The 13,766-nt window shown below is 43.2% G+C and overlaps 1 protein-coding gene across 5 annotated transcripts in view; it reads right to left on the bottom strand.

Annotated features, from left to right (window-relative positions):
* C2CD3 (C2 domain containing 3 centriole elongation regulator) overlaps positions 1 to 13,766 on the bottom strand; it is a 52,566-nt gene that overhangs the window by 11,960 nt on the left and 26,840 nt on the right. For 4 of the 5 annotated variants that reach the window (XM_055702337.1, XM_055702338.1, XM_055702340.1 and 1 more), the window contains exons 23-30: positions 12,938 to 13,558; positions 11,744 to 12,061; positions 6,022 to 6,160; positions 4,976 to 5,040; positions 3,081 to 3,286; positions 2,230 to 2,330; positions 1,285 to 1,461; positions 103 to 320 (exon numbers count right to left, since the gene is read on the bottom strand). In XM_055702337.1, the coding sequence (XP_055558312.1) occupies positions 103 to 320; positions 1,285 to 1,461; positions 2,230 to 2,330; positions 3,081 to 3,286; positions 4,976 to 5,040; positions 6,022 to 6,160; positions 11,744 to 12,061; positions 12,938 to 13,558 (1,845 nt within the window). The remainder of the gene's footprint in view (positions 1 to 102; positions 321 to 1,284; positions 1,462 to 2,229; positions 2,331 to 3,080; positions 3,287 to 4,975; positions 5,041 to 6,021; positions 6,161 to 11,743; positions 12,062 to 12,937; positions 13,559 to 13,766) is intronic. The other variant, XM_055702339.1, reaches the window with a different exon arrangement.

Raw genomic sequence — 13,766 nt, 5'->3', positions numbered from 1 at the left:
TACTGATTCCCAGCACCAGGAAGTGGTCCTGATTACGTCAGAACTTTGAAGACACTTGCAGGCAGCTTCTGACAAAAAATTCCAAGCCAAGTGACAACTTACCATTGAGTAGGCTGCTGACCTGAGACACCAACTGACTCGATTTTTCCAAAAGATGGCATTCGTCGGGATCCACTTCTCCGCTCATCAAGCCCTGATGATCACTCTCCCACTCCTCAGGACTTGGTTTGGATGTGTTACCGCAACTGAAGTCAGGAAAAGACTTGGTCAGCTTCTGACTGAAGTATCTTTGAACCTCATCCAGCTCACTCAAGTTTTTTCTGTAGGCAACAGTAAGAAATTTGGTAAGAGGAAAAAAAAGCCTGTGGCAGACTGGTTCTATTTTTATCATTCTAGTCAACAGCATGCAAATATGAGATTAAAGGTTATTATTGAAAAATAGATCAGTAGGTAAGTGTTGAGATTGCTCTAAGTGAAAGGATAACACTTGAGAACACATGCCGAATTAGCTATGAAACTTAGGCTGGAAGTTAAAAAAAAAAAAAAAAGAGCTAGTTTTAAACTTACTTAATCAAAGGAGTTGGATTTGAGATAACTTCCCAACAGAAGTCATAAAGCCAAGAATATTACTTGACTTTATGACTGAGCTTGATAAAAATTGAGGATTTCTACTTGCTTAAGATCTAAAGATTTTATGATATACTGCTTACAGTAGCAGGGGAAGGGATGGAATGACTCAGAAAGTCTCTTTCGGTCCTATATTCCTACAGATCATAAATAATACTCTTCTAAATTTCCTGATTTGAACCTAGAAACTAGTCAAGAGAAAAGTGCTTCTAGTAAGGAGAAAGGCATCCTGTTGGGAAGGGACATCCTGCCCCGTGCACCATGAAAATGCTTACAGGCTTGTTCTTGTGTCTGTGAAAACCAGCTCAGAGGACTGTTGGCTTAACAGTGTGTGTTGTGTTACAGATGTACAAAGATGGATAAGGCAAGGCATTCTACCCTGATTTTAAAACACTGCTGTTGCTGCTTCCCTTCGGAAACTTACAGCATTGCTAGAGCACCTCAGTCCTGATGCAGAGATGCCTGACTAGTCCCTGCTCCTCCAGTCTCATCTCATCCTCCTGTAAATCACACTGTCTCGCTCATACTTCTTAATCAGCTATTGTATATCTTCATTTTTATTTCCCTTAAAATTGGATGCAAGAATTCTTCACATTCAAGTTCCGCTTTGAAAACCTAAGGCTTTGAATTACCTTGTTGGCTATAGCTCTGTTTTACCTGAGAGCAGTAAGAAGAGAAGTACGTGATGACAGTGCCAATGAGTCCGTCTTTGCTGCTCGATGTGCGTTCCCTTCTGCTTGCTGTAAGGATTCGTGAAATCTGCGCACATTCTGCATATGCTCTTCGTGACGAGGCGTGTGTGTTCCAGGGGGACTAATTCTGCTTGAAAGAGGCCTACATGTAACAGCAGAAAACAGGCTGAGATCTCTAAATGGGAAAAGTCTGTCAACTAAGAGGGAGCTGCCAAGCCAGCTGTTCAGACCACAGAATGGTGGCCCACAGTCCCTCTAAACGTCAAAGACACATACAGGAAAAGTATCATCTCCTGTGTACGCTAAATAAACAAACCATGAATTAAAATGCTCTCTTACATGTTGCTAGTTAAATATATAAACATAGGTGCTTGCTTTAAGAGACAGAAAGCAGGAGTTACGGCAGGATATCTGATGGTCCTAGTCCTGGAGCATGCAATACTACAGCATGTCACCAGCTGTCATTCACCAGCTGTGGACAAGAGTTAGGGCAAAAGGAAAGGGATACAGCAGTAATACTCTAGTCTAACTTACACTTATCAGCCTTATCAAAAATCAAACCCAATACAAATGCGACCCTTATTCTTACAAAGGCCTGGAAGAAGCACCTGCCAGTTCAAGCAATGGCATAGGGTAAATCCTAACGTAGAAGGGAAATGAAACAAATCAGGAAATATTAGTGAGATGAAAAAACACATCTGGTTTCTGTAGAAAGGAGCCCATCTCAAGATTGCTGTCTCCTGGGCCACCTTGTCACTGGTAAAGGGAATTTAGTATAATGTTTAAGCCCAAACCCAGGGAAAGACATTTGACAGGGTTTGATATTTTCTCAGTAGAGTCAATAGGCTTCAGCTAAGTAGATTTCTGAGCCCTGAATATAATAAAAATGATTGATAGCCAGCAGACTTACAGCTCTTGAGTAGGAATGCTGACTTCCTTTGACAAGGTATTCGACATCAGCTTGGAAAAGCTTGTAGCATTACTGGGAAACTCTGAAAAGCCAGCCTTCACCTAGAATAAAGAGAAACACCACCCAAGAGTCTTCCACAGCAAGAAAACAGAGAAATCAAAGTAGCATGTTGCTGAGCTAACAAACAAAAAACTTAAGTTTTCTAAGTTTTCAAAGGATTTTCCAGCACTGAGCCAAAGTATCATTTCACAACACTCTTATTTCAGTATCATTTGTTTATTCCCCCCTACACTACCACAGAACAAACTGATGGAAAACAGGGTACAGGGGCTCCCTTACATGGGTATATCACACCCCAGCGTAACTGGAAAGTCTACAGAATCAAAAAAAAAAAAGCCATGAGAAATGGAAAAATTTCCAGAAAAACAAGTTTCTGCCAAATTAGACATTTCCTAACTAATGAAAGGCTGAATTTACTGTATGCTTTCGGGCATCATCTGCCAAAGCAGCAAACAGACAGGCTCCCAGACATCCAAAACCCCAGAATATTCTCCTAACAATAAACACCCCCAAACATCCACGAAGGAACAACAGGAGTGAAGCCACTGCAGATGTTCGTGATCTAGGTTTGAATGAGTGCTGTGACTAGTGTTGGCCTGCAGGTGCCATCGAAACATACAGCAGAATTTTTAAACAAGGAATTAAGTGTTTCTGATACATTTACACAGACTTTACACATTCCAGTACTGTGAATTTGCTATGTTTGCTCATTCCTTCAAAACCCCACAGAGTCAGTGCTGATTATCAGGAATCTAATCAGGTATGTGCAGGGCAGAAACCGAAGTACATACTGAGGGACTTGGTGGCTGGGCCCGGATCCTTGCCTGCCTTTCTCCTTTAAGATAATTTACGTTTTGAAGAGGAGAAACTGCTACTTTGATCTGCCCTCGGCACTGTCCACTGAAGTCCGTAATATTGTACCACCCACACACGAGCTGGAAGCCAGAAAGAAGAGGAGAAAGGTCCACTGATGCAAATCCTATCACCCGCTCAGTCTCTGGGGAAGAAGAATATAAAGCACATATTAATTTAAACTGCACTGTAAACAAAACATTTTCAGGAGTGCTAAAAATCAGTCAGTCACTCAGCCCTTGAAATATGTCTAGACTTTACAGAGAAAGACATCTTACAAAACTGAAAAAACAGTTTCAAAGCTGACAGCTCTCATGAGATAAAAAGCAAGTAAAGAGCGGAACGTAAATGCGGAGGAAATAAAAAACAGAGTTGAAGACCACAGAAACGAGACTTAGATTTTGGTTGCTAACATGCTTCAAACGAAGAGACCTACAATGCCTGACTGAGAAGCAGGAAAAACTCTTTCAAGCAATTAAACCAGCTTCCTCCCAATGGATTTGCCAAAATAGCTGTCCCTGTTGCAGCTGCTGCTAACCTGAGCACCTGCCTTGGTAGGAATTCACAGCGGGGTGAGGGCCATGCTGCAGGTTTAAGAAAGATCACGACGTTACATACCCGACGCGATATTGAATCAGAACTAGTTAAACAAGGGTTGTAACAAACGGAAAAATACTCAGCTTGAAAATGGACTAGAAATACAAGATAATCAAAGACTTGGAAAAAATGAACCTGGAGGCCAATCTAGGGACCTCAGCAAATGTATTCCACCTCCAGAATTGCATTTACACTTCAGAAATTCATGCTACCTCCCTATTCACTTTGCCAAGACTGTCCAAAAATGCTGATTTGTCATTACACTGTTGCATTTTTGGGCAACATTTTTGTCTTTTCTGTCTTGCAAATTCATCTGAAGTACAGAACAAACAATCCTACCCAAGAAAAGGGTATTATCTGGATTACCTTAGCAGTTACATTCAGTTAAAAATGTTCATGCAGAGACAATGAAAGACCAGGGCAGGGAGAGGGACTGGCAGGAGAATCCCTGTGTACGCACAGTACTTTTTATAATACAGAGAAAGGCTGAGTTACAGAGGAAGTTTATTTTTGAAGCAAGAATCAGAAACCTGGACTTTAATATGTAAAAAGAAAGAAAAACCCCCAGTTTTTGAAGATTATCTCCTAACAGTTTGACTGAAGAAGTAGGGCTGTCTTCCCAGTAAGAAACATGGATTTTTGTGCTTGCTTGATACCAGTTAAATATTGGAGGATCTGAGCTAGCAACAAAACAAGCAAACACCAGTTTGAACTACTAACAGCATCTTTTTTCATTTAACGATAAACATCAAGTTTAGCAAAAATGCTTACAAAAAGCTTTTATGATGTTAGGTTTGAAACCCAAGGCCTTCGGTTTTCCCCCCGTGAATGCCGAGGAGCAATTTTAAAAATATATCCATGCCACTATAAATATATTTGATTACAACTGGCTGGCCACACTTCAACCCATTGCAGGGACAACAAACAGCATATGAAAGGCACAGTAAAGCATTTCCTTCACTAGGAAAATCCAGCCTCTAAAATACTGTCAAATTAAAAATGGAAAGAATACAAATGAACCAAACCTTGCCAGATGATTAATGAGGAAAAGGAGGATGCTAAAGGCAGGAAATCAATGGGTCTTGAGCATTTTTCTAGCACAAGGTAAAAAAATGTCATTACAACTCTACTCTCCAATTTACTTAACAGAATTTACTTTACTTGCATTAAATACAAGTCACCCAAGGAAAGGGATGCAGAAAAGACACTCCTTTCAATACTGCACTACAAACTTTACCTGCTTTGTGCCACACTTTGAAGACCAAGGTTTGCTGTGGATCCAGCAGAAGCTCTTTGGATAATCTGTTAGGAACAAAAATTGTAAGATTTTATGTGAAATAGAAGAAAGAGCAAGTACAGTAAAATGCTTCTGAAGTTTCCATGTAATTGTATCTATCCAGACAAACCAGTTTTTTTCCTGGACTGATGGGGGGGAGAAACACAACAAACCCTGAAATTACTGAGCCTTCAAAAGCATAACTATATTTATATGGTTCAGGATTTTGCTTATTCAAGAAATATTTCCCTCTCCTCACTCTTGCTGTAAATTTAAAAGATAGGGCAATAAAGGCATGAAGAAATGGAAATACAGTTTATCTCATGACTCAGTAATACTGTGACAGCAAAGCACGGGGGTTATGGGTGAAAGCTGCAATGTCTGAAGTTGATTTCTGGAAAAAAACAAAAGAAAATAACCCTGAAAACTGAAGTGTCACAGGTAGGACAGCTTTAAGTTGCTTGAAGCAATTCAGACATGACTCTGAGCATAAGGAACTTCTGAAACAAAACTTTTAAACTGCAGCTATCAGAGTCTTTCAGTGGCTTAATCTTCATATTACAAATTCCCAAACTTACACCTCTGGTCCTGAACCAGGGCATAATTTCTAAGCATGAAACAGAGTAAAACACACAGAAAAAGCCAATACATTGGAGCAAGTCTTACTTAACCTTCCAAAGAATCCTTTAGCAATTAGCAGTCCCTTCCTCTAGATGGGGAAACTACAGATGAGTGGAAATAGGACTGACTCACTCAAAGTCTTAAGCCAAAATACCACGCAGTCAAGGTCCCATGCACGTCAGACTGCCCTTCCTCATGTCAGCTTTAAGACCAAGCCTCCTCAAACAACGCTGTGCCCGATACGAACGTGCGGTGATCGTAAAACATGGAAAAAGCTTTTTTAGCTGAGGGTACAGGGCCAGTAAGTAGAAAGACACTCCTAACTAGATATGTCCTAGCCTGGCTGTCAGATCCAAGGTGTGTCTGAGCGAGCTGGCATCACTCACCTCGCTTGTTGCTGAAAGTCCCAGACCGGTGAGTCTGTATTTTCTATTACCGAAGTGGTTATTGGAGCATCTACACCAGCAACAGCAAACGATACATAGCTACTGGGTGCTGTTACTTCACGTTCTGTCAAAGGACTCCCTAAAATTATACAGAATTATTTTGTTAATAATTAAAAAAAAAAAAATAATCTAAAGGCAGTTCAGCAACTAAAACCAGATAATTATGAAGAAATCCACCATGTAGGAAATACTCCTTTTCATTGCTGGAGCTGAAAATACTGTATATTTACAATGGGAGCAAATATTACATTAACCTTTTACAGAGCAGAAACTGAAATATTCGAGGGAGAAATGGAAAAACTATTTGCCCAAGATCATCCGAGAAGTCAGAGGCAAAGCTGGGAATAAACCCCAGGTCCCTAGGACCCTATTCCAGTGCTCGGGCCCTCCCTGCTGGGTCGCAGTTTGGCAATCCTAGCTGCAAACACAGAAAACACCAAACATAGTGTTACAAAAGGCAATCTGGCTTAACAGCTGGATTATTGAGATGAAGTTCGCTTGTGTGGACAGAATATGAAAATATCACCCGGTATCGACGATACTCAAGGATTAAGAAACTTTTTTATATCCTCTATTAGTTCATCTCAAAAAGAGTGAAATAGAGAAACGGAACATCCCTGCAAGGAAGAACCTCATCTTACAAAGCTTTAAATACAGAGAAAAAAGCAGCATATACAATTTTATTTCAAATTTTTGCTGTCTTCCTGCCCCATTTTTCCCATTGCCCTTCATACCCACTGCAGACGTGAGAGTTTGTGTTATAAATCAATTGTCATAGTCCCCTGCGTTTTCCCGTGGTACATACTTTGAGCAGGGATTGAGCGCGTGGAGGGTAAGATACCAGTCACTACTACTACTTTAAGTGCATGCAGAAAATTTGAGAGAAGAAAGTCTAGTTCTGATACCTTAACATTTTGACCAAAACATCAAAATTTGTATCAGAGTTAGGGAGGGAAAAATCAATTGTCTTCACGTCCTCGTCCAGAGACCTATACATGGGGCAGCAGGTAGGCTTCGCTGAAGTCGTTCTTAAGTAGCTTCAGAAATAACAATTTTAATCCACGCACAAACTACAACTTTGTGATTGCCAAGCTAAGCAACTAGGATGGCACTCACTCTGCAATGCACCAGTGAAACCTTTACAAGAATCCCTGCATAAACATAGTTCAGGGCTAGAACCATAAGCATTTTCTCCCTCATTCATCCTGAAATAACCTGGGAAAAGGTTTGTGAGAAAGCAGATAATGAATTGACTACTCTGATTTGATTAGGTACGTTTACAAGCAGAGGCAGATAGTTTATCATCAGAGAAGCGCAAGGTCAAGCGATGGAGCTAGATGTTCCCCAGATGCTACTGGATTTTATGGATTACAGATTGTTGAATGAAAGCTGCAGAAATTATACAATCACCTGCACTGAATTACAGCCCAAAGAGAAGGGATGCTTAAGGGGCTCCTCCCCTCCCTATGTGACACTTCCTCCAGGTTTGGACCCTTTAGTCATGTTCAATTTGCTGCAGCGTATCATGGCTTGTAAAGCTGTAGCAGCATTTTACTGCTTACAGAGCTGTTCAGATGGTGAATTTGTAGCTGGCAAAATCGGCTAGGAGAAACGGCCCTAGCCAAGGGGAAACACGATCAGACTTCACAAACAACTGTCATTCAGTTATTACAAAACTGTTTCCTCCTTTCTGCTTTTCAAAGACTCAACTTGCGGCTTTGGATATTTCCAAGACTCTGCTGACCAGAATGATCAAAACTGATGAGTATGAATCTGATTTAACTAAAAATAATTCTCTTTTCTCCTTAAGTCTCTGTAAAAATAAGACCAAATGTGACCGATTTATAGTAGCTTACTGAGTTGCTGCTCATTTATGCCTCGAGCATGAGGATTTGCTGGAGAACAAGATTTGTTTTACAGCATCCACAATGACTTCAGTTAAAACATGCCACACAAAACTCTTTGCAGTTTGGCAAGACTGTAGCTGAGACAACTCAAACACAGACATGCTCAGCATGAGCCCAGCTTCGAGAAATGAGCAAGACCTGTCCAGACTAGCTATACTGGGTTTGCGTGGCCAGGCTTTGGTAGTGGGTGGCTTCTGTGAGAAGGTGCCAGCAGCTGCCCCCCTGCCCAGTGGAGCCAGTGCCACCGGCTCCCAGCCGGACCCGCCGCTGGCCAAAGCCAGGCCCAGCAGCGCCGGTGGCAGCGCCGCTGGGATAAAGGATTTCAGAGAGGGGGAACCCAGGGGAACAGCGACTGAGCTGGAGAGAGGGGTGAGACTGTGTGAGAGGCAGAGCCCTGCAGCCCCCCCAGGGCAGGAGGGGCAGGGGGGGCTCCAGGCGCCGGAGCAGAGATTCCTGGCAGCCCGTGCTGGAGCCCCCGGCCAGGCAGGCTGTGCCCCCAGCCCATGGAGCCCCCGGCCAGGCAGGCTGTGCCCCCAGCCCATGGAGCCCCCGGCCAGGCAGGCTGTGCCCCCAGCCCGTGCTGGAGCCCCCGGCCAGGCAGGCTGTGCCCCCAGCCCGTGCTGGAGCCCCCGGCCAGGCAGGCTGTGCCCCCAGCCCGTGCTGGAGCCCCCGGCCAGGCAGGCTGTGCCCCCAGCCTGTGCTGGAGCCCCCGGCCAGGCAGGCTGTGCCCCCAGCCCGTGCTGGAGCCCCCGGGGGAGCAGACCCCCACCCGCAGCCCGGGGAGGATTCTACACTGGAGGGACCCACGCTGGGGCAGTGCGTGGAGGACTGTCTCCCGTGGGAGGGACCCCGCTGGAGAGAGGAAGAGTGTGAGGACCCTTCCCCTGAGGAGGAAGGAGCGGCAGAGACAGCGTGTGATGGACTGAGCGCAGCCCCCGTTCCCCGTCCCCCTGCGCCGCTGGCGGGGAGGAGGCAGAGAAGTTGGGAGTGAAGTTGAGCCCGGGAAGGAGGGAGGTGTTTTGAAGATTTGGGTTTATTTCTCATTATCCTGCTCTGATTCAGTTGGTAATAAATTAATTTCCCCAAGTTGAGTCTGTTTTGCCCACAATGGTAATTGCTGAGCGATGTCCCTGTCCTCATCTCGACCCACGAGCCTTTTGCTGCATTTTCTCTCCCCTGCCCAGCTGAGGAGGGGCGATGGAGCAGCTTTGGTGGGCACCTCATGTCCAGCCTGGGTCAGCCCACCACACTAGCTCTCCATCTCCTGCATGTAAAGGCAGACCTAAAATCAGTCTTTGCAGCCGAAGGCAAAATCAGCATTTCTCAAGTGTTAGCTTGCTTTTCTTCTAGGAAAAGAAAAGCCTGTAATAGAATTGTTGGCTCTAATAAGAAAGCTCAGCCATAATCAAAGGAGTCTTATAGAGCCTGATTTAGCCTAGCAACTCCCAATGCCTGAATTCTGCAAAGAATTTACACTTAGAAATATTAGTTTTCTTCTGCTTTATAAAAGCATTATTTGAAGGATGAGGTGAGAGGAGGAACTGAGGTGTGTGATCTGACAGTTCAGGAAGCGGGTGGTAAAACAGAAGCTGCCATGTGGCTGCAGGGTTTCTCGAAAGATGCTGTTTATATTATTCTGAAAGGACAGTTGTCCATAGCACAGAAGCCTCTGTAAGGAGCACCCTGGCAGAGAAGCCAGGAGTGGGAAGGGAAACTCCTTCCCTTTTGCTAGGGATGATCTTCCTTTTATAAAGGGAAGACCTACAGACCGACCTCCCGGCCAGGTCCATGGAGAAGCTTGCACCCCACGCTTCTCTTTTGTAGCGGCTCTGTGGGGAGAGAATCATAGGCTCTGTGCCTGCCAATCCAGCAGCTGTGTGCTAGTGGTGAAGCTTGATTTTAAAAAAAGACCAACACAGAGAAAAAAGAATGAAGACGTCTACTCCACGGGGATGTAAGAACTGTACAGAAAAAGATGAAAAGCACGCCAAGATGAGGTTAGCAACTGCAGATTAAAGTGACTTCAGCCCCTAAAAGACGCATGGAAAATCCTGTTCTAATATTGTTCAAAACAGTGCTCAAACCAGAGTTAAGTTAGAGAAGAGACCTGTTGGCCTGAACTACTGCATTTTGTAGAACTTCATTTTTATAAAATTAATTTCATGCCTTTTCAATGTTATGAAATTCAAGCTATTTTTTTTCTTCATATTATTTGGACGATGAAGAAAACAGGAAAATTGACTTTAGACCATGAGAAATATGAAAAGGCTTGGTGAAACATTTTGCATCTTTACTCAGCTTCTGAAAATTGTATCTCTTAAGTAAGTCTTCCAAACTTGCAGGAAGTTTATCATCCATAACATACGGACTGGAAAAGTGTTCCAGCCTTTTTATCTGTAACACGATAATGAAATTGTTGCAATGAAGAATGAAAATTCTTCTCAAAACCAGCTTATATAGCATTTGTTTCAGTGTACGAGTTGCTTCTCAGTTTAGTTACTTCTAAGAATCCCCTAAAATGGTAAGTTGGTTGAAGATGGAAACACTGCAATAGCGTACATCATCAAAAGAATTCTCCCTTATCCCAGCAAAAATTTTGCATTAACAACGCCACATCAGGTTTCCAAACACTATGAATTCCAGAAGATTATAGAATCATTATAAAAAAGCCATCTGTGGGGCTCAGTATGTAGAAGAATTACTTACACTTAAATCATGGCTTATGTTTGACTCTTAGTTGTGTCATCACACCATAAAAGGCTGAGTGTTCCTGTCCAGCCTATCACTGTGATATCTGGCATATCACACAGACTGTGAAACAGCTGATCATTACAGAGACATTTCCAATAAACTCACCTAGGCTCAGCTCCTTATTCCTAGTTGTATTTAGGTAGCATGCAATGGCCCAAACAAGATCGGATCACTCCAAGTGCTGAGCAAACACAAAGCAATCAAGCCATGCAGCACTAGAGGTGCCCAAGGTGAAGGGCAGAGCACCTGATGTATTTTAAAGGGTTTAACTCATCTTTAACCAAGAGATTCATTTACAGACTGTAACTCGAGGGAAAAAACAAAAGGCTCCAAAAACCTGCAAATTCACCACGCGTGTTACATTGCTGCACATCAAGAACCAAACATCACTGGCTAGGAAGGAGTATTTTAATATGCTTAGCATAAATTTCAAAGCAAAGAGCAATTCTTTGGTGAGCCTCAGCATAGTGATTAGGCACCCAACTGTAATTCCCACTCTACAGAGCAGGAAGCAGTGTGTCAAGCCTGGGTGAGCTCAGACTGCTCCGACCTTACACTGCCCTTCCTCACTGCTGTGTCTGGCAGTCTCCAGATAGCACGAGTAAGCCAGCTTTACAAATTGATTATATGCTAAAAATGCAAATTTGCAAGAGTCTTTGAGATATGAGTGTCTTGGGGTTAAGTTATTCAGATAATGCTTAACTTCAGAATTCAGCTGTCATCGGTAACAGTGAACATTATATTACTTATATTTTGGGTTTTATTAATAGAGATAGGCTGAATAGTTGAACCTCATGCTTCCCCTGTAGTTATGCAACAATGCAATGCTCTCGGGGTTGCAACACTTTGAAGCCAAGTTCAAAACCCATCACATCCATTCACTGTTCCAGAGTAAGTTTAAGGATTTGTTTTTGAATTCTCAATGCAGTTGCTGTTCTGAACAGATGCTGGGGGGGGGGGGCGGGGGGGAAGGAAAGAAAAAAAAAAGGGGGTGAGGATATTACCTTTTAAACTTAGATGCATTGCTCTTTCCACAAGGATATTGACAGCAACCGTATTTTCCAGAAATACCATGTTGTCCTCTTGTGGTTTGCCATTGGTGACTTCTGAACTTATGATATCCACTTTCTGACTCTGATTTTCAAAGACTTGTTGGCTCAGATCAGGGGTGTTCTCTGCACCTTCATCTTCACTGTTGCTGTATTCCTCAGCACAGTGAAGTCTGCTGGACAGAGCAGCAGAAGTGGAAGAAAGGACGATGTGAACCCGTACAGCAGCTCCTGCTAGGTTTGCAGCATTGCATCTGAACAATGGATAAACCCCTGCAAGAGAATTCACAACCAACCAGCTCACCAAGCCAAAGAAAATCTAGAAGCTTGGAAAACAGCTGATCAAGTTCATTACAGTAGAGATCTCATATCAGACCAGCACAATGAATCTGGATTTTCAGTGTAATTTCTATACAAAGCATCACCCTGAAATATCAGCTTGTAAAGGTTAAAACCAGTGACCACTTCCCCAAATTGGGTACACCTTCATTTTCCCACTGGTAGCTCAGACTACTATCTTAAAGCACATCAACTGCCTGAGAGCCCTGGAAATAGTGCCTCTGCATCATTTTACATACATTGAGAATACAACATACACACAGCATAAAAACTTATTTTAACTCTTTTTCCTTCTCCCTTCCCTGAGCATACTCAAAAGAAAAGCCAATGACCTGTCCACAAATCTTCCTGCAAGCTGGTGGCTGATGGATGACAGAAGCCTAAGTAGATGACAGAAGCCTAAGTAACCTAACAAAGCAGAAGTTTCCACGACCTTCTCAGTGCTTAGTCATTTGCTTTGACTGCAGGCATTCAGCCTCCTTGACAGACATTCTTACTGCTTCTCACTCTATAACGGTGCCCAATCCATAGTGCTGAAGAAACATTCTTCAGCAATCCACATACGCTAACTGCTCTCCCTATTACTGATCATTATCCCAGTTTTTCACCCCTTTAAACTTGCTAAGTTTTGAATTCAGAGAGTCAAGCATTTTAACCTTGTTTACCTTCAGTGAAAGGGGGAGCTGACAGTGTGCTGCACCCTGGACAAAACAAAACTGTAAACATTTTGCTTAAAGTGACTAGAGAGGTAAGCAAACTAAAACATCAATAAAGAGGGATGAAATATGACAATGCCCTTTTGGAACTCACCGCTAACACTTAGTGTTGTCCTTGACTTCTCTGCTAATGCTGCAAGGTCAACGTAGGCAGATCCAATAAGGCGATCTGTATCAAGTGGTCTTCCCACATCATTTTCTCTACCGTATGTCCACCACACCTGGATTTCTAATTTCTCCTCTCTGAAGAACCAAAGCAGTCCTTGGCTCCTTCTGAGAGTCACCTTGTTTGGTTTCTTAAAGTTCACCGTAACACCCTTTGCGTCGCCACTCAATTTTGGCCTCCTAAGCAAAGTCCACGTGGCTTCCTGATTATATAGCTTATACCTGAGGTAGCAGTAAGTGCTTTCATGTAGGTGCGTCTGGCCTGCAAGCAGCACACAGTGGACTGGCAGCCATACTCTCGGGGTTGAGACGGTCACAGTCACTGGACTGTCACTCTGCTCCCATTCGTCGCTGTCATCCACACTGTCTTCATGGGTCTCCTCACCGTTCCATCCTAAAAGCTTAGCCGCCTCCAAAACACGCTCTCGGTCATCCTGATGAGCAAAGGTAACAGAAAGTTCCAGCCCTCCCACAATGGTCTGCATGATGTTTGTGCAGTGTGAAGGCATTAAATCTTCAGATAGGGTAACTGGGTACCAGCCTGAAATACCTTCAGGAGAAGAGATCATAATTAGCCTTGTCTTACCTTTTGAAAAATGTCAATAAAGAATTTTCCGCTCTCTGGTCATTAGTCAAGGACCAGTACTTGAAGTGTTTATTTCTTGTGAAAGGGGAATTTGTCAAATCATTTCTAAAAGCAGCAAACTGTTACACCTCAGAAAACTTTGGCAGTAGCTCTGATCCCAAAGGCATTTTAG

This window comes from Falco cherrug, chromosome 2 (genome assembly GCF_023634085.1).
Source record: "Falco cherrug isolate bFalChe1 chromosome 2, bFalChe1.pri, whole genome shotgun sequence".
In the NCBI taxonomy this organism is placed as follows: Eukaryota; Metazoa; Chordata; class Aves; order Falconiformes; family Falconidae; genus Falco; species Falco cherrug.
Note: the sequence above shows the minus strand (reverse complement) of the source record. Positions and strands in the feature narration are given on the sequence as shown.